Genomic DNA, 26,278 nt, shown 5'->3' with positions numbered 1-26,278 from the left:
GTTTTGTGTATGAAGAACAGTATAGAATATAACAATCCCAAAAGTCCCTCTCCAGAGTCCAGAAAGAAAATTAACAGGAACATGTGGTAAAAATAAATAAAGTACAAGAAGTTGCATGAAACCAGCATCAGCAATTCAAAAGTCGACTATGCTCAAAGGGAGTCGTAGTAGACTAGAATGGCTCCCAAGTCAATTGGAATTGAACTCCTTGTGCTGAAGAAAAGTCAGTAATATCCCGACGCTCCCATATCAGCAGGGCAATCATCTGGGTTCTCCAAAGCGAAAAGGTGGGGAGCGTCAAAGAGTCCAACCATTTAATTAATATTCATTTCAATGCAACCAGAACAGTCCATTTAAGAAAAGTGGCCACGCCCCTCTGTTTGGGATGGTGAGCTGGAAGAACACCAAATAAAATCATAGGAGAACTCCGAACAGTCATCTTCCAGATTGTGCCTACAAAATTAAAAACCCAGGTCCAAAAGGCTGTGACAGAGGGGCAAGACCAAAACATGTGACCTAGGCTGGCCTCTGGGTGACCACATTTAGGACATTTCAGTTGGCTGAAACCGAGAAAGATACGCCCTCTTCAGTGAGATATAAAGGCGTAACACCAACTTATAATGTTGTTCCACAGAGCAGGCAATTTCTTAATAGCTGCTAACACAGTATCTACAGGTAGCTCAAATTGGAGATCATGGGACCAAGAGGCCTGCAGTCTAAGATGGTCTAACAAGGGAGTCTCATCCTTCAAATATCTATGGTGAAATTTGAGGCGTACTTGCATCTGGGAGCCAAAAGTATAGGCAGTTGAAAGGAGCTCCTGACGGTGGGAGTCAAGATTAGACTTCCCTAAGGAAGTAATATAATGGTGAATTTGCATATATGCAAAACCGTCAGTGGGAGGAATATCATATTCTTGTTATAGTTAAGCAAAAGTTTTAATATGCCCATCCTCCCTTACCAGATGAAACATCTCAGAAATTGAGAGCCATCCATACCTGGAGGAAAATTGGAGTTGTAGCATAAAGGTAGAAAAGGAGAGATGGTTGCACTAACCGTATGGAATCTACAAACCCATTGCCACACACGTTTCAGGGACCTATATAAAACCCACAGAGGTAAAGCCCAGGTTCGAGGAGAAGAGATAGAATGAAGGTATGCACTAAAGCAGTGGTCTCAAACTCAAACCCTTTGCAGGGCCACGTTTTGGATTTGTAGGTACTTGGAGGGCCTCAGAATAAAAATAGTTAATGTCATTAAAAAAATGACAATTTTGCATGAGGTAAAACTCTTTATAGTTTATAAATCTTTCCTTTTGGCTAAGTCTTAATAATAATATTGTCATTTATAGTTAAAAAGACATATGATTAAGAAACTGTTTTATTTTACTTTTCTGATTATGATAAACATACCGAGGGCCTCAAAATAGTACCTGGCATGTGGCCCCCGAGCTGCGTGTTTGAGACCACTGCACTAAAGTGATTACCTCGAAAACAAGAAAGCTCCAGAGAAGTATTAGTAAAGGAGGAGGTGCCCCTAAAGAAATCATTGATATAGCTTTATAACACTTGTAATTAAAGGGGTAAAAAAACAAACAAAAAACCCTCTGAATCTGGAGCTGTGTACCCAATCTGGGTTCCAAATGTGATCACTCACTTTGCTCTTGAAAAAGTTATAGGCAAAAAATCCCTGTATTCTGTGTTTCTTATTTTTTCTTGCTTTTTTGTCTTTTTCTATTACTTCCTCTGTAATAAGTTTGTGTTCTCAAGTAAATATCATGCAATTTTGTGCAGATCCCAGGTACCACTAGTTTTAGCCTCAGTTTCACAACGGTTTAAAACATTTGTCTTTTTATCGGATCAAAGAAAAAAAAACTTAACTTATCTTGTGTTCTCCTTATTGGGTTCTCTGTTTCTTTGGGTATTCTGTTATCTTCTCTGTTACCTCCCCTTTCTTTTTGTTGACTATTTTTCGGATCCTTTACCGCTGCATTCATCATTTGTTCTTTTACCAATTGTGTATATGGATCCTCAGCCGCTGCATTGATGCTGACGCTGCCAGCGTTTTGCAGAGATTCTCTCAGTTTTGCTGCATCAGGGCAAGTATCTCGCATCAAATCTTTTTCTGCAAACAAAGAAGTTACAATTTAATAGTTTCCAAGTTGAATTTACCCCTTTTCTCTCTCACTTCTTTTTTTTCGTACAACACTGCTGATTCACACAGATGCTGACAAAATGGTGCCAATGTATTTTAAAGATGCTATTAGAATCGCATGTTATCTCATCACTGTGATTGGTTTATTTTGCCGGCTCATTCAATTCATCCCTTGTCATTATCTTTGCCGGCTTATTCATCCCTTCTCCGTTGTTTTCTTATTCATTAGATTCCATTATCTTCACCTTTTAATCAAAACAACTTATTGATTCAAAACAGTGATAGTGTCTTAGCTATAGTTTAGCATCTTACTAATTTAAACATCTTTGTTGTTTTACCTATTCATCCTTTAATGTTCCTGTTATTTATGATTTCATCATTCATTGCCAGTCATTAAAGTCTTCTACTAAAAATGTTGCCGTTCCATGTTATTGAAGCCATCTGGTGTTAGAGACTTTAATCGAAAAATCCATCTTTGCTCCTTATGAGAAAGGCATGAGCTAAATCTAAATAAGGTGTCCTGAAAATGCAACAAGTTAAGGTGTTTTTTGGAATCATATTTCCCCATTAGGAATATTTTATCAGGATGATTCCATTACAACTGGGAACCCAAATAATAGTCCCTTAGAGCTCTGCCCTGATTAGTGCACATCAGTATCTCATCTTTCCCCTTCCAAATCATATGCTATTCTCTTTGATTTCTGCTCTTCAAATGCATAACTGTACTTTTTTTTTTTGTTTTGGATTTTAACTGTCAAACACTTGCCCACTCAGATTATCTTTTAGATAATTTTTTACAATTTTACTTCTGAAATGTCCACTTTGGTGTTAGAAATTTTGACGCCATTAACAACAAAACTTGCCAGTGAAACTGGGAATTATTGTTACCAGTACAACCTAAGTTTGGGAAAGCAGCCATTCTTTTGTGCTTAGTTATGGTTTTGGATCTTGAATGCAAAAAAAGCCGTTTATACAATCCTACTGCAATGAATTGATAGATTTAAAAAAAAAACAAAAACACAAAACTAAACATAGGATGTATGGCCCTTAACATCTTGTAACAAATTTGGACTATGAATGTAAGAAGGGTTGAATCTGTTTTAAAATTAATATACAAAGCCCAAAATGTACTTATTAAAGCCAGATGGGTTGTGACACATTATGCTTGAATTCTAAACATTTAAAGGTAGATTTTTCCCTTTCTATACGTACATAGTGTAAGTTATTAAGAGGCTGAATGCATATACAGTAAAACCTTGGATTGCAAGTAACTTGGTTTGCAAGTGTTTTGTAAGACAAGCAAAACATTTTATTAAATTTTAACAATATACAAGCAATGTCTTGCAATACAAGTACTTAGAGTATACACATATCACAACAGAGCCAATGGTTCTCTCTCTGACACTGCAAGAGTGTAGTGACTGTTCTAAACAAGCAAAGTCTTGCAATACGAGTACATTCAGTATGTCACATCATCACAACTGAGCCGATGGTTCTTCTCTCTCTGATCCTGCAAGAGTGTAGGGACTGTTCTAAATGCACGAGGTCTTGCAATACAAGTATGTATAGTATTTTGTATTAAAGTTTTTGGGTTGTGGAACAAATCGTCTGAGTTTCCATTATTTCTTATGGGGAAATTCGCTTTGATATATGAGTGCTTTGCATTACAAGCATGCTTCTGGAACGAATTATGCTCGCAAACCAAGGTTTTACTGTATAAGCATATTCTTGCATTTAAAAACAAAATCTGATTTAACTCAAATTATTATTGCTATGCTACTATATAAAAGATCATATCATGAGAGAGGAAATTGCAAAGTGAAAGTAACCCCAAACTGAGGTAGTAGCATCAGAATAAATTGCAGGGATAAATAATAGGAGTGCATGGGGACTAAATTAGGGGGAGTGTTGCATAACTTTGTGTAAGGTTTAGGATGTCTTACTGTAGGGATAAGACACAAGAGTTGTTGGCCACCAGTGTCTGCTGAGAGGATTTAAGATATACTGTAGGTATTGCTGGGCACCTGTAGATAATATAATTTTTATATGGGTAAGTCATACTATGCTTTTTGCTGGTATATAGGAGTGAAAAACAAAAAACATAGAAACATGAAGGCAGATAAATGCCAAATGGTCCATCCAGTCTACCCATCCATAGGATCCACTATTTCCTCTCCCTAAGAGATACCAAGTGCCTGTCCCATGCTTTCTTGAATTCAGACACAGCCTTTGTCTCCACCACTTCTACTTGGAGACTTCACAGATTTATAAATATTTTTATTGAGAGGTTGTTTTTCTACACAGTAAGCCACTATGTCATTTTAGTTTTATATTCCATAGTATTGGCTTTTCTAGAATGCGTTCTGTTTTTTATTCTCTAAAGCTATTCTTTTCAAGAAAATCATGCTTTCTTTGATTACGAAATTCCTTTCCCTTTTCATTTGTATCTACTCAGGGATAGGACTGGTTTCAAATGTTTATTGAGTCGGCTACTCCATATAGGTGCATTAGTCAGTAGTTTATAGTGTATAGGCTTATATCCAAAAGGTACTTACATAATAATATCACATCACATACAATATAAACAAATCAAACAAAACATTTCAGTGATTAGCACTTACAATTATATTAAATCTTCAGTTCCCATATTTCATCTAACAAAGCAAATACTTTTTTTCAGTAATTTCTTAAAATTGGGCAAATGTCCCTGCTCCCGGAAGTATAATCCTCTTATTTGGTTTTTGAACCTTTTTGGTGTCTCCATCACCTTTTATTTAGTACGATTAGGTCTCCTCCTCCTCCTTTCTTCCTCTTTTCCCCTTCCTCCTTACTTCCCTTCTGCCCTATCTACCCTTTTCTTTTCAAGTCACTTAGTACCTGTCTAGGTTTGTGCGACTCACAAATATTAGATTAGATATTAGACTATATTTAGATTCAGTTGACTCTAGGGGGTTGTTTATTATTTTCCAACCTCCAAGCATATATTTTCTCAGAGTCTTCCATTTACCTCTAGTAGGGCATGGAGTTCCATTATTCATTTTTTTCCATTAGGTTCCTACCCTTGCTTCCGTGCTCTCGTATCAGACATTAGGTCTAGTTTTTTGTGGGGCAATACAAATCTTTCTGAGTTTCTTGGGAATCCAACTCTCCCTCCATCCCTTTTATTGAAACTAGGGAGTTCCACATGTGAGAACGTGCTGCCTGCTTGTCTAAGGATAAAGCACAGTTACTGTAACAGGTGTTATCTTGGGACAGCAAGCAGATATTCTCACAACCCACCCACCTCCCTTAGTTGGCTTCTTTGCTTGGGCATAGAACTGACGACCTCATAAGCTGGCGTTGGGTGGGAAGGCACTCATGCATGCATGGTGTGGACAGTCTAAAAGCTTGCTAAAATTGATACTACACTTTTCATTGTCCATACTGGGGCTCCGTGGTTGACGTCACCCACATGTGAGAATATCTGCCTGCTGTCCCAGTATAACACCTGTTACGGTAAGTAATGGTTCTTTATCTGGGGACAGCAGGCAGATATTCTTACATCCCTCCCACCTCCCATGCTTGGCTTCTTAGCTTGTTTATGGAACTGAGGTATCACAAGCCAACATTGGGCAGGAAGACACTAGCACATGTGCAGTGCGGGCTGTCTTGAAGCTTCTTAAAAGCTTAAAGTGACAGTACACTTTTAGCACTATCCATACCGGGCTTCATGGATGATATCAACCACATGTGAGAATATCTGCCTGTGGTCCCTGGATAACACCTGTTGCAGTAAGTGTGCTGTACAGAATATTGACCCTTTTTATACTTCAATAAAAAGATTTAAATATAAAATAAGTGTTTGAGGCTTATGCAGATGAGGCAGAGTCCATGAGTATCGGGGTGGAGATGGGGATGGAGCCTGCGGGGATGGGCCAGAGACAAACTTTGTCCCTGTCATTCTCTGTCCCTGTATGCCTTATGTCGAAGACAACCAACCATTTTAGTAGCCTTCCTTTGGACCAACTCCATCCTGTTTAGTTATTAATCCAATTTTACTTTGTGTGATACAGTATTTCCAGAAAGGATGTAGTGCCTTAAATTTTTAAAAGAAAAAAACATTGAGTAATGTTTTGACACACAGTCCAACAGTCCAATAATACATTTTATTTACAATCTAAGATTAGTATGAGATAACTAGAAAATTTTTTTTCATGTGGTCCTGGATTTAGTAGCTACTGCTATAATGAAAGAATTTAGAAGCTGCTTTAGATGGTATAGGGGATAGTAATGATTAGAGACAGTATGTTTGCCTTTCCAAGATTTGGTGATGTCTGATCTCGTTTTATATCTATTACTTTTTCTTTTACTGAAGGATTATGGTGTGAAGGAGGATGAACTACAGGCTATTCTGAATTATCTACTTACTATTCATGAGGTAATGTGTGACCTTGAATAATAAGCATGTACTTTGAATTTTTCTATACATTGCTTTTAGCTTAATGGTGAGCATGAAATAAATGTAGATAGGTAAAATATACCTTGGCTGTTTTAAGGTTTTGAAGTCAACAGAAAATTTCTGCATGTGATTAGTGTCTCTTATTTATGGGGGCAGGGGTGGGGTGCTGAAAAGTTCTCAGCCCAACCAACTTCCTAAATTCTGAGATTTTTTTTGCCACTAGCTGAAAAGAGTTTTATTTTGCAAAGTGCCAATTTGCAGAATTGTAATGCTATGTTCTGACATAATTTCAGATCATTGATTGAACCATGTCAATGAAAAGTGTGGAATTTTCAAGAGTGGAACTCTGATCTGTCATGAAGTTCCTATTCCTGCAAAAGAAAACTCCAAAGGAAATCCATGAATGTATGATGCAAAGATTGAGTGACAAATGCCCATCATACTCCACAGTGAGGTAATGCTATTCAAACTTTCAGTGTGGAGATTTTGAGACTCAAGATAAAGCAAGGTCTGGGAGGTCTCAAACAGTGTCAACTCCTGAAATTGTTGACCATGTCCATGACCTGATTTTGGCAGATCAATGAATATAGACTAAAACAATTGTTGATGCACTATAGATATCTAGGGAACATGTAATCCACAAGCAGCTGGGTATGCAGAAACTGTCAGCCAAGTAGATGCCCAAATATTTGAATGCTGATGAGAAATGATATTGAGTGGACACTTCCAAGTTGATTTTGCAGCATTTTCAGTGAGTTGGTGCCAACTTTTTAGAACAACTAGTTACTAGTTGTTTTATTTATTTATTTTTTTTAATGGGCCAGATATACACAGACACGGACAGACACCATCTATGCCCATAGAAAAAACAACAACTAGTTACTGTTGATGAAACATGGTTGCATCACTATGATCCTGAGACAATAAAGTCCATGCAGTGATGGCACTCAGGTTCTCTAAGGCCAAGGATATTCAAGATCCAGAAGTCAGCAGGTAAGGTCATGGCCACAGTGTGTTGGGATGAGGAAGGTGTTGTAATGACTGTCTTCCAAGGGACCAAACAGATAATGCAGAATACTGCTGTAACTTGTTATGTCGATTAAAAGGGGCATTGAAAGAAAAAAAGAGAGGGAAAAGAGTTCTCTTTTTGTAAGACAATGCACCTGCTCACAAGGCTGGCAAAATGATGTATGGGTTTTTTTCTTCAAATTTCTTTATTAAAGATTTTCATATAAAGCATGTACAGTAGTCATAATACTGTAGAAATAAAACACTCAATAGAGAGCAAAGAGAAAAGTCAATATAGCAGCATAAATCAAACACAGAAAAGAACAGTAAATAGATTTTCCAACCCCCAAAGATTCCTCCACCCTTGCCAAAGAAACTATGATTAGCTAGTGAGGGAGATTGATAAGTGTTGAGGCCAAAGCTAATCTAGCTGCTACAAAGATAGAAGAGACCAGTTTATGAACTCAGGATCGAACCCCTAGCGGCCAGATATTCAGGAGATAATGTTCCGCCTTTGCCGGATATTGTTCCCCAGTAATCTGATGAACTAATGTAAAAAAAAGATCTCCAAAAGTTACCTAATTTTGGGCATGTCACTCTGTTCTCCACAATCTCGCCAGCAGTCTCCGTCTCCCAGGTGGTACCAAGCTTGGAGTCTGGCCGGTGTGTGACACCAATGAAACAGCATTTTGTGCCCATTTTCAATCAGGTGTCTCGCTACAGAGACCCTGAGCAAATAGGGAAAGTTGTGGTACAATTGCTGAGGTGTTAACGATTTGGAGATCGCTTTCTCACCTCTCTGTGTAAGTGGAGATAGGATCATAAAAGTCCAACAAGGCTAAATAAAGTCGTGAAACAGCTCCTTTACCACCTCCCCTACTCAGAGCACTTTCCAGATTGGTCTCAGTAAGAGCAAGGTCATCACTCACATGATGGGTGATAAAAGTACATATTTGTGTGTGCCTAAATGAATCAGTGTCTCGTGGTCCATATTCAAAATGATGTATGTTTTGATGCAGTTGGTGTTTCAGTGAATAGACCAGCTATCCTACTCACCAGATCTTGTGCCATCTGATATTTTCTGTTTCCAGACCTTAAAAAGCGTTTGAAAGGGTGACGATATTCGAGGACCTTCTTCATGTCCCATCCCTAAAAATCATTAGTACCCGTAGGGCCTCTTCATTTACAACTTTAGCCCCTACAATATGGAATTCGTTACCATCATATTTAAGGGCGGAGCAAAATCTAGATAAATTTAAGGTTAACCTTTAAAAGCTTCTTAATTAAAGAAGCTTATGATTGCTAATCGATCTCTGGCTCCTTTCTTGCCACATTCTGTTTTTACTCGTATTCAACATCAATATGATTTCTCCTATTTCCCTTTTGTTTTTAACCTTAATTATACTCTTTCCTTTTAAAATTGTATTTCTCCCCACTTTCCTGTTGTTTTCATGTAAGTAAAGTTGTGTCTTAAGTCTGTTGATTGTTCCCCGTTTTAATTTTTATTGTCAAATGTTTAGTATTTATGATTAGCATTTTATCAAATTTTAATAAACTTGACTTGACTTGAGTCAGAGGTGATTGCAGCAGCAGAGCTCAGTGACCAGACATCAGAATATTTTTTTGGAAGGGTTACAGAAACTTCAGACACAATGTGCTAAATGTGTTGAAATTACAGTAGGGGTGAATATGTGCAATAGTTTGCAAGTTTCATGGCTCCACATCATTCCCTTCTTGGTTGAGCTGAGAATTTTTCAGCACCCCCTTGTACCACAAGGTGGCTCTGTGGTAAGAGATAATCAGTTGGAAGTCCATGAGAGCAAGGTTTTCAACTAATAGCTCTTTGGTGATTTAGGTGCTATGTGTACAGTGTTGGAACAGCAGAGGACTGAAATTCATTAGTCTAGCAGATACAAACCATTTTCTGCCCTTTTAAGGAACTGCTACATAAAGTGAGAAAACAGATGGTAAAAGCCCTCAACGGAAAGTTGATTTTATGCTGTCTGGAGAGCAATATCTCCTGCTGCATTGTTCACATATTCATTCCTGCTGTTGTGTTTGTACACAGTGACAAAGAAAGTTAATTAAAGAGAAATACGTAGGGAGTAGCTTGTGTGAGACAGTAATTAAGATCTGATTGACCATTTATGGTAAGTTAATATTTTTTAATAACTTCATATTTTATCACCACAAGGGTATTCATGCAGTTAAAAATTTTAAACATGTTCTTAGCTTTTCTATTATTTTTCTCCGATTCATATTCAATAAAGAATTTTGCTATGGGCTCAGAATGGAAAATAATTATTTTTTAATAAGGCTCTTTATTATTCTAGTTAGCAAAACTTCTTTGTAAACTAGTGTCGGGAATATCTCTGTCAACAAGCAGGATGAACTGGGTTCAGGAACTGATGACATCATCTGATGTCAAACACAAAAGGCCTTCTCAGAGCTTAGAAGAATCTAAGGTTTTTCTGATCATATACTATATGGGTCTTCTGTACAGCTGATATTTTATGTCTCCTTAATGTTCAGCCTTACTTTCTTTGCCAGACATGATTTGTATTTGCTTCTAGAAATCATTGCTTCCCTCCCTCTTTTTAAAATATAAAAATTTCCTGGAGACTGAGTTTCTCATACCTGCTTTTCCTAGTAGCTGGGGAGGGACCTTAGGCGCCTCCTTCTGTATCCTGGGGTATAGAGGGAGGAGCCTAAGGCCCTGATTGGCGTGGTGGACATGCAAGCAGGAGGGACTGGACATCCCTTCTGCTGTCTACTTCGTGACAGGTATGGAGGAGGTTCTGAGTGTATGGGAGTGGCGGGGGTGGGGGTATGTGTGGAATGGGATATCCGGTGGCAGGAGGGAGTGGGCATCCCTCCTGATTAGAGAATGACATGGTGACTAAATTCATCCCCGTCCCCGTCCCTGCGGATAACCGCGGGAAACCATCTTCATGTCATTCTTTAAGGAGAGAAGGAAGAATCATAGTACGAATGGCCACAACCACTGACCCTCAAGCTTTGCTGTGAAGAATACTGGTATAGAAGGACTGAGGTTGAAATAGACACTAGAAAATGGCATGGGATTATTTCCCGCGGTTATCCGCGGGGACGGGAACGGTGATGAATTTTGTCACCATGTCATTCTCTACTCCTGATGTTTTGTTTTTTGTTTTTTGGTAGGTAGGGGAGTGGGGAAGAAGAGTGGTCAGTTGGGGGGGGGGTCCTGGTAGGGGGGTTTGCAGTGACAGGAGAGATTGGGCATCCCTCCTGCCAGTATTTGATGGCATGGAGGGAGGGGTGGCATGGCACATCCATTTTTTTTTTAATGGGCCAAATATACATAGAGACACCATCTGTGCCTATAGAAAAAAAACATGTTGTTTTTTTCAGGTCAGTAGTACCGATCTGATTCTAGCATGCAGTGTTAGGCCATCAATCAGATAGCTGGTTTTAATATTAATGACCTCATTTGCATGCCAGAATCAGAGAACGTATGACCACACAGAAAACCATGCTATGAGCTGTTTTGTGCATCAGGTTGGCAAATTCGATCGGTCGCTAAACCAGTCAAACTGGTTTAGTGACGATCATTAAACGATAGGAGACTTTAGTACATCTAGCCCTGAGTAAAGAATAATACAGGGACAATTTTTTTTCCTGTCCCCGCAGGAACTCAATTTCTCTGTCCCATCCCTGCGAGTTTTGTTGCTTTCCCTGTCTCTGCCCCATTCCTGTAAGCTGTGTCTTAACTGCACAAGCCTCGAACACTTATGATTTTAAAGTGTTTCAAGCTTGTGCAGATGAGAACAGGTCTTGCAGGAATGGGACAGGAAAATAACTCAATGGGAAAATGAGTTCCCTCTGGGATGGGAAAAAATTTGTCCATGTGCCATTCTCGAGCTCAGAGTCCATTCTTGGGATGGTGGCTAGTGAGAACCTATGGGTGGGTTTGTGTAAAAGAATTTGATATTTCCCCTTTCAGTAGGCACAGTGAAAGTAGTTTGCACACAATCTAAAACTTAAAATGAAAAGAACTGCAATTATAAAAAAACAGAACCGAGGGAAGTAGAATACAGTAATGAAAAAAACTAGACAAAATAAGTTAAAAAAAAAAAAAAGTAGACAGACTGCAAAGTCCCATGTCACTCTTAGAACCTTGGAATGCTTGGGAAGAAAGGTGTGTTTTTCAAAACCAGACTGAACTTGAGGTAGAAAGGTTCCATGTAGAGAATGACACGGGGAGCGATCCCCGCAGCGAACCGCTGCGTGGCTGCGGTTTGGCTGCGGGTTATGGTGACCTCATTAGCAAATCGCCGCAGACGCGGGGACAAATCCTTTCACCGACCGCAAAAACGGTGAATAGATTTGTCCCCGCAGGCCAATGTCCCCCCTTCTAGGAACCGCTATTTACCTGTGTTTTCACCGTGCTCCTCATTTGTCAGATCAACCCTTCCTGCCAATAGAACCCGCCCCCCCCCCCCGACGATCGCCCTCACTGGTAGGAGGGTGCCCAACCCCTCCTGCTGGCACCCTCAACGGCCCCCTATATCGCCAATAGGAGGGTGCCCAACCCCTCCTGCCGGTCCCTCCCCCAACAAACCCCGCCATCCCGAAACACCACCCTTAGTCTTACTTTCCAAGTTGGACCGGACAGCTCCTCGCTCGTCTGGCCAGCAGGCCTGCCTCCGTCCAAATGAGGCGGGCCCGCCCCTCCCCTGCCTAACCCACAGGATCCTAGGGCCTGATTGGCCCAAGCACCTAAGGCCCCTCCTATAGCGGGAGTGGATTTAGGTGCCTAGACCAATCAGGCCCTAGGATCCTGTGGGTTGGGCAGGGTAGGGGCGGGCCCGCCTCATTTGGACGGAGGCAAGCCTGCTGGCCATACGTGTGAGGAGCCGTCCGGTCCAACTTGGAAAGTAAGACTAAGGGGGTTCCGGGGTGGGAGGGTTCGTTGGGGGGGGTCCAGCAGGAGGGGTTGGGTACCCTCCTGCCGGCGATCTTAGGGGAGGCCATTGGGAGGACCGGCAGGAGGGGTTGGGTACCCTTCTGCTGCGATTGTCGGGAGGGCCGTTGGGGGGGTCTACAGGAGGGGTTGGGTGCCCTCCTGCCGTGATCGCTGGGGGGAGGGGAGACTTGCAGCCGTAGCCGCGGTCACTATGCTAATCACGGCAGGGAGATCTTTGCCGCGATTAGGTACAGCGGCCGCGTCTACTTACCATATAGGCTAACATTGTAAGCATTTAAAGTACATGTCGTGTTTGTTTTTGCATTGCTAGCCCCAGGGGTGGTGGAAGATTAGTGATTGAAAAACTGTATGAAAAATAACTATTTTAAATTTAGTGATCAAAATGTGTCAGTTTTGAGAATTTATATTAATTAATTTTTTCTCTGCGTGTTTTGTTTTTGTATAGTTATTAACTAATATTTAACTAAGTTTTAAAGTTTTAAAGAATGTTTCCTTTATACGTAAATAAAGAAAAGTGAATGGGATTGCAGTGGCGGTGACGGGGCGGTGAATGGGGTGGCAGTGGCGGTGACGGGGCGGTGAAGAGGATGGTGAGACGGGGACGGGGCGGTGACGGGGATGGTGAGACGGGGACGGGGCGGTGATGGGGATGGTGAGACGGGGACGGGGCGGTGACGGGGACCAATTTTTTCACCGTGTCATTCTCTAGTTCCATGCACAGTAGTCGCAGAAGAGAATTGCAGAGAGTGGGAGCGAGGGAAAAGAATGTGTCATGGAATAAATATATGATCAAGAAACAGAAAGCATAAACAAGCAACGTTTGTTGCAACAGACATTTTGCTGACTCAGTATGGAGCACTTTAAGTTAGAAACTGAATGGGATAGATGCTATTGGTCTGTAGTTTGTTATTAGCACTGAGGATTCTTTTCTATTTTTTGGGATGGGGGTTATTATTATGTGGCCGTTGTTAGTGAGGAAAGTCCCATTTTTTAGGTTGTGGGTTAGGTAGTGTATGCATGGGGAGGACCTAAGGCCCTGATTGGCTCAGATGCCCAGGCCCCTCCCTCCTGCTGATTTTTGCTGGTGTGGGGGAGGGGGTTGGTCCCCTGTGCTGGGATATTTGGGGGAGGGGATTTTTTTTAATGGGGCAGATATTGTGCTTATGTAACACACACATACAGCATCTGTGCACAATAAAAGAATAAAAGGTTTCCAACCCTGGCAGGAGGCTGCTTTGGGGCTGCCCCTACCTCTAAGCTGTTTGGGCTTCCCCAGCTGGCTCTGCGCATGTGTGAGTCACTCTCACAGCGATCAATTGGACGTGAGAGACAGAGATTATGATGAACCTCCATGTGAATCATTTACATGCAAAATTTTTAGTGCATCAAATAGCTCTTTTAGAATTGGCCAAAAATCTGATCGGAATGGACCTACGCGGTCTTACTGATCCTGTTTTCTTTTTCCACATACATAGCATTTGAAAATGTGTTAAACTTTGTGTGAGAAATATATGTGAATAACCTGACATTCTTAACTGGATTAACCATTTTTCTTTAGTTTCAAAAGTTTCTTGAAATACTTGAAATAACTTGAAATACTGCACTTTTTTAATTACAGGATGACAATTTGATGGACGTTTTGCAGTTACTTGTAGCTTTAATGTCTGAGCACCCAAGTTCAATGATCCCTGCCTTTGATCAAAGGAACGGACTGCGGTAAGAATATGCAATGCGAAGTTACATTTTATTGACTTATTCCAAATCATTAGGGACTTAACTAAATAACTTGCTGCTTCCCATTTATCTGTCCACCTCATTTGAAAATAAAATTTCTCTGATAGGTACTTTTCCACTCCTTCCAGTATCTTTTAGAGGAGAATTTAGATGTAGTTAATCATTGTATCTTTGTAGGCAATATTAATACATTTGAATCTGCATTTAATACCACTTCTTCCTTAAATTTATCCCATCAAAGATTATTAGTTTGTCCCCCAATTCTATCCATTATTAGTTTTGATGATTAACAGTCTCTTAAACTGGTAAATTCCATTTCTCTTGAAAGAAAACAGTAGTTCATCCAGTTTTGAAACTGGATAAATTAGATGATGCTTTGTTATAGAATTATAAATCTAGTTCCAATCTTTGTTTCAAAGCTAGTAGACAAAACTGTCTTCCTTTAGTTCGTAAGGATTTTGCAGACATTAATATTTTTTTGCATCCTAGGCAGTCTTGTCGCAAAAACATTAACAGCAGAGAAACAATGCAAGTAACCATGGGCCAGATTCACTAACCTGCCCGATCGGGCCCAATCCGGGCCCGATCCGACGAATTCAGAAAATTGAAATATGCAGATGAGGGCGATCGGAGGAACGCCCCCATCTGCCTCCCCGGATCACTGGTGTGCGATCCCCGCGCATGCGCAAACCATCTGCTTTCCCTGCAGATGGTCTGCACATGCGTTTTGTGTGTCTTTTTTTTTCAGGCCCGACTCTCCTGCTCCTATCTCCGGCGGTGGCAGCCTCTTCCCTCCTTCTCTGCGAGCCCGCAGGTTTAAAATGGGGCTGCACTGCGACGTGCAGCCCTGCTTTAAACCTGCAGGTTCGCACTGCAGGGAAGGCAGCAGAGATCAGTTTGGGCAGCCCCTAGATGTATACAGCATAATTGTTTGGAAACTTCAGGGCGCATGCTGCATTTTACTGGAAACACGCAAGGTTTACTTTATAACGAACTGGGAGCTCTCTCCTTAGAGATTTTTTCAAAGACGGTCCTACAGCATTCCTGAATCTTCCAGGCAGCACTGGAGAACCCCCAACACTCGAAAACTGCCCTAATTCACACAGGCATTGCTCTCCCCCCCTTGCCCCAGGGCTTCTTCAGTCCCTGAAACAGCCAGCGAGATCAGGGCAGCAAAGAGCAGGGCAGAGGCGGCAATGGGGCAGGAGAGTCGGTAGAGAGGTGTGCAAATGGTCCCCAGCAGTCGCTTTAGGAGTTGATCTGCCAGCCCAGTCGGATTGAGAATTTTGTGTGGTGAATCGCTGTCTTCCCTACTTTTGAATGTCCCTCCCCTCATTTGCATGCGTGGATTGGAGGATGGTCGGCAGAGAGGTAAGTGAATCGGGCTGGAGGGGAATTTGGTTGCTAAGGGGTCGTAAACCGATCGGTACACGATCGATTTGCTTTGTGAATCTGGCCTCATGTTAGGTGAATATTAAGGAAACTTTGGTAGTGGCAGACTAGCACTGATAGTATTATTAGACTTGCCTTCAGTTTTTGATTTGATTGATTACACTTTGTTGTTCTTTTTTTTGAGAGAGATGTAATCTTTGCCTGGTTTTACTCTTTTCTTTCAGACTGCCTAATCTGTGTATCAATTCTGAATATTCCAGTGGTGTTTCCCAGGGCTTTCTCTTATCTTTAGTTTTCTAAAAATGTATTTATGCAAAAATTATAAACAAAATAAACATGGGTATACACTTGATTGGGCAATGTCATAGCAATAAGCAGTAAACTACATAAAAGATGCAGAAAACTTTATATCTGAAATATAACTAATCTCGCCATTGATACTTAACTGCTATGGGCCTGGACTATTTGGGGATAATGTTATATATTTCAAAACAGTCATTTAGGGGGCAGTTTATCAAGGGGTGCTAACCAATTTAGTGCACGTTAAATCTAAGATGCCCATTATATTCCTGTAGGCGTCTTGGCCTTTTAGTGTGTACTAACGTGGTTAATGCCCCTTGATGAATTCCCCCCCCCCCCTTAGCCTCCTTCTGAGGCTTTGGTCAGCACAGAGACTTCTTTGATAATAGCTTATTAATTTGTGTCATATGGAAGCTGTCTCCAGTCCTTTAGAGCATACTGAGGTCAGTTATTCCCTCTTTTAAACAGCTGGGGATTAGTGTTGCCCAAGTCAGGGAAAAATTTCGATTTGATTCAGCCTATTGAATTGATTCAATTCTACCTCCTATCCCCCTGTGCTGCATTTCCTGACTGATCCCTCCCCCCCTTGGTGAGGCCTGACATACCTCCAGGGCCTCCTAAAGCAGCAGCAGTGTCGGTGGTGGATGGCTAGTAAATGCAGGCTTGTTCATGACCTGCCCAGCCAGGGCTTTCCTCTGCCATGTCATCAGTGATGCAGCAGGGGGAAGCAGGCTGCGAACAAGCCTGTTCAGAGCCTGCATCTGTTAGCAGTCCGCCGCTGCCGCTGCTGCTTTAGGATACCCAGGAGATATGTCATGCCTCACAGAAGGGAGGACTGTTAATTCTAATCTAATGTTCCATTTGTGTGTCGCTCATACCTATTCAGGCTCTAGGCGACTTACAGAGAGGGTTGACTGGGCAGGGGGGAGCTTATTTGAGGGGAAGAAAAAGAAGGGAGTGGGAAAGACTCAGCTGACTGGTTGGGGTTATCTGATGTGTCAGAGTAGGATGAGGTTAAGTTCATTTTAAAGAGGGTTGTGATTGGTTTCAGCAGTCGAATAAGAAGGTTTTCAGCTTCTTCCGGAATGACGTGTGATTAGTGTCTCTTCTAATCATTTTTGGTAAGTCATTCCAAGCTTTTACACCCATGAAGGTAAACATGGAGTGGAACATGCGCCTATAGTGGAGATTTTCTGTAGAAGGCAGACTTAGTTGCAGTCTGTCTATGATTCTCCTAGAAGTGGACCACGCCATTGAGAATAGTTGGGTGAGGGGGTTGGCTGAATTTCCGTGGATTATCTGATGTAAGATGCAGGATATTTTGAAGAGGATCCGCGATGAGATGGGTAGCCAGTGCAGTTGTTTGAAGAAGGCTGAGATAGTCATATTTCTTTAGGTTGAAAATTAGTCTAACCGCTGTGTTCTGTATGAGCTGTAGTTTGTGAACTAGAGTGGTATTTATACCCATGTAGGCTGAGTTACAGTAGTCCAGCTGAGGCAATATTATCAACTGGATGATCTGCGAAAAGTGATGTTGATGGAAGTATGGCTTAATGAGTTTTAGTTGGCGCATGGAGAAGATGGTCTTTTTCCTGAAGCTAGAGACTTGGGGTTCCATCTTGAGTGTTTCATCCAGGATGCAGCCAAGCACTTTTGAGGATTTCTCCACTGTGAGGGTGGTACCAGATTGAAGATTAATGCTCGTCAGAGCATTTTGCTGAGCTGTGTGGAAGCAGATGGCTTTGGTTAGGTTGTTTGTTATGAGTATGAGAAGAAGAATGTCATCTGCATAGGATAGTAAGGTTTCATCTTCTAGCTTAATGTTTCTAAGTGAGCTCATGAACAAGTTTAATAGGATGGGGGATAGTGGGGATCCTTGTGGGACTTCACAGAAAGCCTTCCAGGGGTTGGAGAACTCCCCATCCCTTTTTAACTATGTACTCTCTATTTTGTAGAAAGTCTGAGAACCAGTTCATCACTGTTCCTATTATTCCAATTTCAGATAATTTGGATAGGGAGCATATGGCGGAGCACTTTGGAAAAGGAGGCAACTCTGCTCATGGTCTGAGCGGAGTCACACCTTCAAGAAATCTCAGCATCCCACATAGCTGGAGTGGAGAATGTTCAGGCGGACTTCCTAAGTCATCACGTGCTAAATCCTGGAGAGTGGTGTCTAAGCCCCGTGGCCTTTCAGTTGATAGTGCAGTCTTGTGGTCAGCCTCTCATGGACCTGATGGCCACAAGTGTCAACGCCAAAACACCCTACTTCTTCAGTCATTGCAGAGACGGTCAGGCTGAGGGCCTGGATGCTTTGGTTCAACCATGTCCAACAGAAGGGCTGTTGTATGTGTTCCCTCCGTGGCCATTAGTGGGCAGAGTTCGTCTCCGTAATAATTCGCCATCCGGGCCTCGTGGTTTTAGTGGCTCTGGATTGGCCTTGACTGTGGTATGCGGATCTGGTGAGGCATCTGGTGGAGGATCCTCTTCCTCTGCCTCTCTTGGATGACCTTCTAAATCAGGGTCCCATTCCAATGTTTGATCCGGGTCCTTTCTATCTTACAGCTTGACTCTTGAAAGGGGTCGCCTAGGTAAGAAGGGGTATTCAGATAAAGTGATCTCAACGCTCTGGGGTCCCGGAGGCTTTCCATCTCTTGGGCTTATGTGAGGGTTTGGCGTCTATTTGAGGAGTGATGTGATGCGCGTGGAGTGGTCTTTTTTCATGCTTCCCTGCCTAACATCTTAGAGTTCTTGCAGGATGGCTTGGATAGGGGACTGACTTGGTCTTCTCTTCGGGCTCAGCTTGTGACCTTGCCAGCCTTTCGGGGGTTCTTGAAAAGTCAGTGTTTGACTTCCATGCCTGATGTGATTCGCTTCTTGTGGGCAGCCAAGTTGCTCAGGCCTTCCGTATGACCCTCTGTTCCATCTTGGGATCTGAATCTGGTTCTGTCCATTCTGGTGTGCCCTCCTTTTGAACCGTTGGGCGACTGCTCTTTGAAGGACCTTACTCTTGAGGTGGTCTTCTTGGTGGCCATTACTTCAGCTAGACGTGTTTCTGAGCTGCAGGCTTTCTCTTGTAGGGGTCCCTTCTTGCAATTTTCTAGGGCACGGGTTGTCTTGAGGCCTGTTCCTTCCTTTCTTCAAAAAGCAGTTTCTCCTTTTCATGTCAATCAATCTGTAGTCCTCCCAGTATTGGGTTGTCAGGAGGGCTCTTCTGAGTAGAGACAGCTGCGCAAGTTGGATGTCAGTCGGGTCGTTCGCTCTTATGTGCAGAGGACCCAGGAGATCAGGGAATCAGATCATCTCTTTATCCTTCTAGCGAGTCCTCGTAAGGGGGATGGTGTTTCTAAGGCTACTATTGCATGCTGGATCAAGGAGACTATTGCTTCCGCTTATCTTCTGAAGAAGAAACCTTTCCTGACTTTTTCAAGGCTCATTTCACGAGGGGTCAGGCAACTTCTTGGGCTGAGTCTTCTTTAGTGCCTCCAGTGGATATTTGCAAGGCTGCAGTTTGGTAATCTCTGCATTCCTTTGACAGACACTACCGTGTGGATGTTCACATGCGTCGGGATGCGGTATTCGGTGAATGTGTTCTGGTGTTGGCCCTTCAGGGATCCCACCCTTGATGGGTACTGCTTTGGTAAATCCCATTCGTAAGGACTATACCAGTCTACCAAGCGATACAGAAGGAGAAATTAGGTTCTTACCTGCTAATTTTCTTTCTGTTAGCTTGTAGACTAGTATAGTCCCCCACCCTGTCTGTCTTTGTGCGGTGTTTGTGGGTTTTTGCTCATGTGTAGATTTTGAATTTTTCTGTTCTAGTATTTTTTTAATGCTGGGGAGAATTAAGAACAGTGGCGATGGCTCAGTAAGCTTAGCTGGTGAGCTGTGGGGATGTTTTACTTCCAGGATCAAGTTCTATACATGCTCCAACAGTTGTTTAAAGATGTTTGTTGCTTTCTTACACTCCTGTTTGGAGTGTCATTTACTGTTTTTCAGTTAAGAAATTTCCTAGATTCTGCTTGGCTATTCGGCAAACTGGAGTAGCAAGAGGGGCAACTATACTGATATACACAAGTTTGATCTCAGTCTCCACCTGCTGGTAGCAGTGAGGCATATTACCCATTCGTAAGGACTATACCAGTCTACAAACTACCAGAAAGAAAATTAGCAGGTAAGAACCTAATTTCTCCTTTTATGGTAGCTTTTTAGTAGCTTCATGAAATTCATGCCTTTATTTTGAAAAATTCATTAAAGAGAAACAGGATGTACAGAGGAACCAGGGTTAGCAGAGTTAGCAGAATACATGTGTTGTATTCTGGTTTAATTTGAGCCTCTCTAGTATTTTGTGCCTGAAACTTTTCTCCTTCTCTTTATTTATTTATTTTTAGAGTGGTTTACAAACTTCTGGCATCCAGAAGTGAAGGGATACGAGTGCAAGGCCTGAAAGTCTTGGGATACTTTCTGAAACATCTTGCACCCAAGTAAGTAGATGAGTAAAGTAATAGCATTAGAGGCAAATGAAAGTTATTTGAGAGGGTTATTTGTATACTATAGTTGAAAATATTTTAACCCTTTATTTTGCATAGTTGCTCAGAAACAACATGTTTCCTATGGCACTTATGGGAGATATCCCATAAGATCACTGTTGCTCTCATTCAACATCAAATTACGTAAAGCTGCCATTTCACTATCTGTCAATTAAAGGGTTAAAATGAGACTTTTCAGGTTGTTATGCTGGATTGAGTTAGTAGGATAGGCTGAAGGGAACATTTAAGGAGTGTTCCCATGTGTAGAGATATAAGGTAACATGTTTTGTTTTAAGTGTGCACCATAGTGTTTATCTTACAATTGCGATGTAAAATGAATTTAACATTTTTAGTATGAATTAAATTTTTAAAAGTGTGGCAGTGTGTATCAGATTATTGAATTTCTTAAAATGATTTTAGTATTCTGCATTATAATTGCCTTAGAGTGTAATTCTATAAAATGGGTACCTCTTTTTAAGCATCTTGGTTCTGCACAGTGAAAGCCTTTTCTATAGCATCTGGGTGCCCAGATGCTGTTAAAGAATACTAATACAACCTAACATTGACACACTTTACATTTCATATCTGCTATTAAATAAACCATAGACCTGGCATAACTGCAGGTGCCTGTCTTTGGCAAGGGCAAAGTAATTTACTGTATTCTGTAAGTTGCATGCATTAAGTGGAAGCACATACCATGGTCTGTGAACTTCCCCTTGCATTTAGATGTTATGCTATTAATGCTCACCTTTACAGAGTCAAAAACAACCACACTCTCAAAATGTTTGCAGCACAGTAAACGCACACACCACGTAAATGCTAAGGAGTGATCTACAAATAGTTTCCCAAGAGTCTACATAGAAACAAAATAGGGATTAGCAAGCATTAACTAAATGGCTTAATATTGTGAAAATTATCACGAGGTAGGAAAAAGCCTCATATCCCCTCCTCCAACCCAACAATATGTTAAAATTGTTAAAATTGTAGATGAAGCATTAGCTGCTTAATCATTATAGTCTCTCAATGTAGTTTAAACAACTTAGGGATTCTACTGCATTGCATAAGGCTTTTATATAGTGAAAGATTATAGAGGAGGTTTTTTATGCCAGTGATTATATTAACCCCTACAAAGCCTCCTATTTATCTACAATTTTAACATATTGTTGGGTTGAAGGAGGGGATATGAGGCTTTTCCCTTCCTCATGATAATTTTCACAATATTAAGCCATTTAATTAATGCTTGCTAATCCCTATTTTGTTTCTATGTAGACTCTTGGGAAACTATTTGTGGATCACTCCTTAGCATTTACGTGGTGTGTGTGATTACTGTGCTGCAAACATTTTGAGAGTGTGGTTGTTTTTGATTTTCTAATTTTGTGTCATATAAGCTTGTGTGTGTTGGCACCTTTACAGAGTAGCATTTACATTTCCCCCTTAATATTCGCAGGGGTCAGGGGCAGAGCCGGCCTGCGAATATCGAAAAACACAAATAATCTCCGCCCTCACCTCCCTCCCACCTCCCAGACCTCTCCACACTTTACCTGGTGGTCTAGTGGTGAAGCGAGGCAGTAGCGATTGCCCTACGCTCCTGCCCCATGCAGAGCTGTCCACAAAAATGGCTGCCGTGAGTTCCTGCTGTAGTCTCATGAGATCACAGGAACTCACAGCAGCCATTTTTGTGGACGTCACTGCACAGGGCTGGAGAGTAGGACAATTGCTACTGCCCCGTTTCACCGCTAGACCACCAGGTAAGGTGTGGAGAGATCCGGGAGGCTGGAGGGAGGTGGGGGTGATTCCAGATTTAGAAAACTGCGAATAACCGAAGTCGCGAGTCCTAAACTTGTGAATCAGGAAGAAGTGTAGTTACTTTGCTGCCACTTATGTATTGAAGTATGCACTTACCTGCATAAATACCAGTATTCTGCACATTTACACATACAGTGGTACCTTGGTTTACGAGCATAATCCGTTACTGGATCATGCTCGTAATCCAAAACGCTTGTTTATCAAAGCAAAGTTCCTCATAGGCCTTAATGCAAACTCAGAAGATTGGTTCCACAACCAAAGTTTGCAATGGTGGCCCATGGGTGAGTACCTGCCTGCGGGTGCTGCAGCGATTCCAAAGTGGTGCCTTCCTTCCCTCGGGGTTTCCGTGTGGCTGCCCTCCCACTTCGGCCGATGCCTCTGCTGTCCGTCAGCACCTCCTGGCTCCTATCCAAGCCGGCCGCCATCCTGAACGAGCATGCGCGCAGCTTCACCTCTCCTCTCCTCTCCTAAGTCAGCCACTTCCCCTACAACACGCTCACCACGCGCATGCTCGTTCAGGATGGCGGCCGGCTTGGATGGGAGCCGGGAGGCGCTGACGGACGGCAGAGGCATCGGCCGAAGCGGGAAGGCAGCCGCACGGGGACTCTGAGGGAAGGAAGGCACCACTTTGGAATCGCTGCAGCACCCGCAGGCAGGTATTCACACCTGGGCCACCATTGCTGAGTGCTCGTTTATCAGGGCAGTGCTCGATTTATGAGACAAAAGTTTGCCGAGTGTTTTGCTCGTCTTGCAAAACACTCGCAAACCGGTGCACTCGTAAACCGAGGTACCACTGTATAAGTGTTGGCATCTCGTTACAGAATTGCCTTTCACATATTAAATCTTTATTGAAACATGCATAATAGTGATTTGGTTAAGCACTTCAAAATTACTTTGATATCCAGTCTCCCTGTGGCAACATAACATAACTTTTTCAGTTTTCCTTTAATCCTATCCTTGCTCCATCAACTCGATCCACCAAGGACTAGTAGAATTCATCAGATGGATATTCTAAAAGCTTGAATGTCCCTTATCTTCAGGGATAGTCAACCATTCCTTCCTCACTGAAAAATGTACTACCAACATCCCACATCCATTCTTGTACTCACATCCTTACCTGTACTGCAGCTCCCAACCTTTCTCCCCCAACCCTTCAATCCAACTATTCTCTGCTAGGCAATATATTATGCCAAGTAGAGCCCTTGTAAGCCAGATCCCCCGCTCTACCAACACCTTACCTTCAGAGCAACTGCTACGCCTCTGGTATTTTCTCACTATTTCTATTACTTTTCAGTCTTAAATTTTAACCCAGACACCTTTCCAAGTGTTTAGTACTTCACTATTTGGCTCTAGGTGACATGCTGTTCTCTCAGACCACCAAATGCTGCCTTTCTAACAAGCTACCCTTCCATGGTCATCTTCTCTATCATTAGAAAATGCAGTTCATTACACCAACACCACCAATAAGATCTTTATCTCATTGAGCCAGTAAATTTTCTTTTGTGATCACTGTGCATGCCCTCTGAATAAACCCTGTGCATGCATTCCAAGCTTCCAAAAGAGCATGGGCACTCAATATCCACTGATATGTAAACTCTAGCTCCTTATCCAGTAAAACCCCTAAATAATTTTGTATCATTTCCAATAGTTTTGTATTAGCTGGTACTTCCACAATATGTGAATGTACCTTCTTTTTGTCAATACCTCATAAGAACATAAGAGCAGCCATACTGGGTCAGACCAGTGGTCCATCTAATCCAGTATCTTGTTTCCACAGTGGCTGATTCAGGTCACACAAGTACCTGGCAAAAACCCAAATAGTAGCAACATCGTAGGCTACCAATCTCAGGGCAGGGCTTCTCCCATGTCTGTCTCAATAGCAGACTAGACTTTTCCTCCAGGAACCTGTTCAAATATTTTTTTAAAACCTGCTACATTAACCGCTCTTACCGGGTGCTCTGGCAACACATTCCAGAGCTTAACTATTCTCCGAGTGAAACAATATTTCCCTGTAACAAGTCTTTGTAATTTTTGATGGAGTAGAAAAATTGATCCATTTATACCTATTCTACACCTCTCAGGATTTTGTAGATGTCAGTCATATCTCGCCAAAGAAGTTAAACGAAAAAAACTTTACAACAGCCTCCTAGCCACTCAAGCAGCAAAACTGGATAACCAAATCTCCAATCTGCTGATAACGACCACGGGCTACAGGTTATTCAGAAAAGAAATAAAGACCATACTCTTCAAGAAATCCCTGAATAAGTCTTAACATCACGATTACCTCATTTCCTCCTATCTTCTTCTTAACTCCCTGAAAATACCCGCCCTATTCTCTACCTTCACTAGTCATGACCACTAATCTCTTCTTGTAACAGACCACTGTTCTCTTCTTATAACAGAACAACCTTAAATCTTTTGTAATCCGCCTTGAACCGCAAGGTAATGATGGAATAGAAATCTCTAATGTAATGTAATGTAATCTCCCCTCAGCTGTCTCTTTTTCAAGCTGAAGAGCCCTAACTTTTTTAGTCTTCATAAGAGAGGAGTTCCATAGCCTTTATCTTGGTTGCTCTTATTTGAATCTTTTCTATTTCTATATCTACTCAAGGTGAGGTCACACCATGGAGCAATACAGAGGCATTTATAACATTCTTAATCTTATTTACCATCCCTTTTCTAAAGATTCCTAGCATCTTGTTTGCTTTTTTGACTGCCTCCGCACATTAGAAAGAAAGTTTCAGTGTATTGTCTGCAATGACACCCAGATTTTTTTCTTGGGCACTGATTCCCAGAGTGGACCCTAGCCTGGTAACTATGATTTGGGTTATTCTTCCTAATGTGCATCACTTTGCATTTGTCCACATTAAATTTCATCTGCCATTTGGACACCCAGTCTTCCAATTTCCTAAGGTCTTCGTGCAATTTTTCAGTTTTAACAACTTTGAACAGGCTAGTGTCATCTGCAAATTTAATCATGTCACTCATTATTCCAATTTTCAGATCATTTATGAATAAATAGCACCAATCCCATTATTTACCCTCCTCCATTGAGAAAAATAGCTATTTAACCCTACCCTCTGTTTTTTGTCCGATAACTAATTCTTAATCCACAGCTGAATAGCTCTTGACCCTTTAATTTTCTCAGGAGCCTCTCCTGAGGAACTTTGTCAAAAGCTTTCTGAAAGTCTAGATATAGTACTATTTATCCTACTGTAAACCGCGTCGAGCTCTACGAACGTGGAGATGATGCGGTATACAAACCTAAGGATTAGATTAGATTAGATTAGATTAGTACTTCAACTGGCTGACCTTTATTCACATGTAATAGATGGTCCCTGCATAGAAGAGCTTACAATCTAATTTAGGCAGACAAACAGGATATATAGGGTTTTTCTCAGAGAGAATGGTAAGGTGGACATAGGTATCCTATGATGAGTGGGAGTTAAGAGTTAAAAGCAGCATTAAAAAAGTGAGCTTTTAGCTTGGATTTTAGTACTGCTAGAAATGGAGCTTGACATAATGACTCAGGCAGTCTGCTCCAGGTACACAGTGCAGCAAAATAGATGGCACAGAGACTGGAGAAGGGTACGGATAGGAGAAACTTATCCGATGAACAGATTTTTCAGGAGGAAGCATGGGGGGGGGAGAGTTATTGAGAGGGGCTGCCAAAACTGAAAAAGTCTCATATTGTATTCAAGTTGAATCTTAGGCCTAAGACCAATCCAAAGGTGTCAAATTTTCTGTAACAGATGTGAAAAACAATTCTCAGGGTCTAACAAGTGCACAATATCTGCAAAAGCATTGGCCTTAAAATTCCCCATTTGCACCTCTTGAATCCTTGTGGTACTCTGAATTGATTCAACAGGGGTTCAAAAAACAGGACAGACTGTGGAAGCTTCCTTTCTGAATGGGACTGAAGTGTGGCCATTAACCCATTTGTGCATTGGCTCA

The 26,278-nt window shown here is 41.7% G+C and overlaps 1 protein-coding gene across 7 annotated transcripts in view; it reads left to right on the top strand.

Annotated features, from left to right (window-relative positions):
- The window catches only part of LRBA (LPS responsive beige-like anchor protein), a 1,301,884-nt gene that overhangs the window by 112,329 nt on the left and 1,163,277 nt on the right, over positions 1–26,278 (top strand). For all 7 annotated transcript variants that reach the window (XM_033940548.1, XM_033940584.1, XM_033940558.1 and 4 more), the window contains exons 16-18: positions 6,509–6,571; positions 14,185–14,282; positions 20,381–20,473. In XM_033940548.1, the coding sequence (XP_033796439.1) occupies positions 6,509–6,571; positions 14,185–14,282; positions 20,381–20,473 (254 nt within the window). The remainder of the gene's footprint in view (positions 1–6,508; positions 6,572–14,184; positions 14,283–20,380; positions 20,474–26,278) is intronic.

Source organism: Geotrypetes seraphini, chromosome 1, assembly GCF_902459505.1.
Source record: "Geotrypetes seraphini chromosome 1, aGeoSer1.1, whole genome shotgun sequence".
NCBI lineage: Eukaryota > Metazoa > Chordata > Amphibia > Gymnophiona > Dermophiidae > Geotrypetes > Geotrypetes seraphini.
The sequence above is the reverse complement of the archived record's forward strand: the minus strand, read 5'-3'. Positions and strand labels throughout refer to the sequence as shown.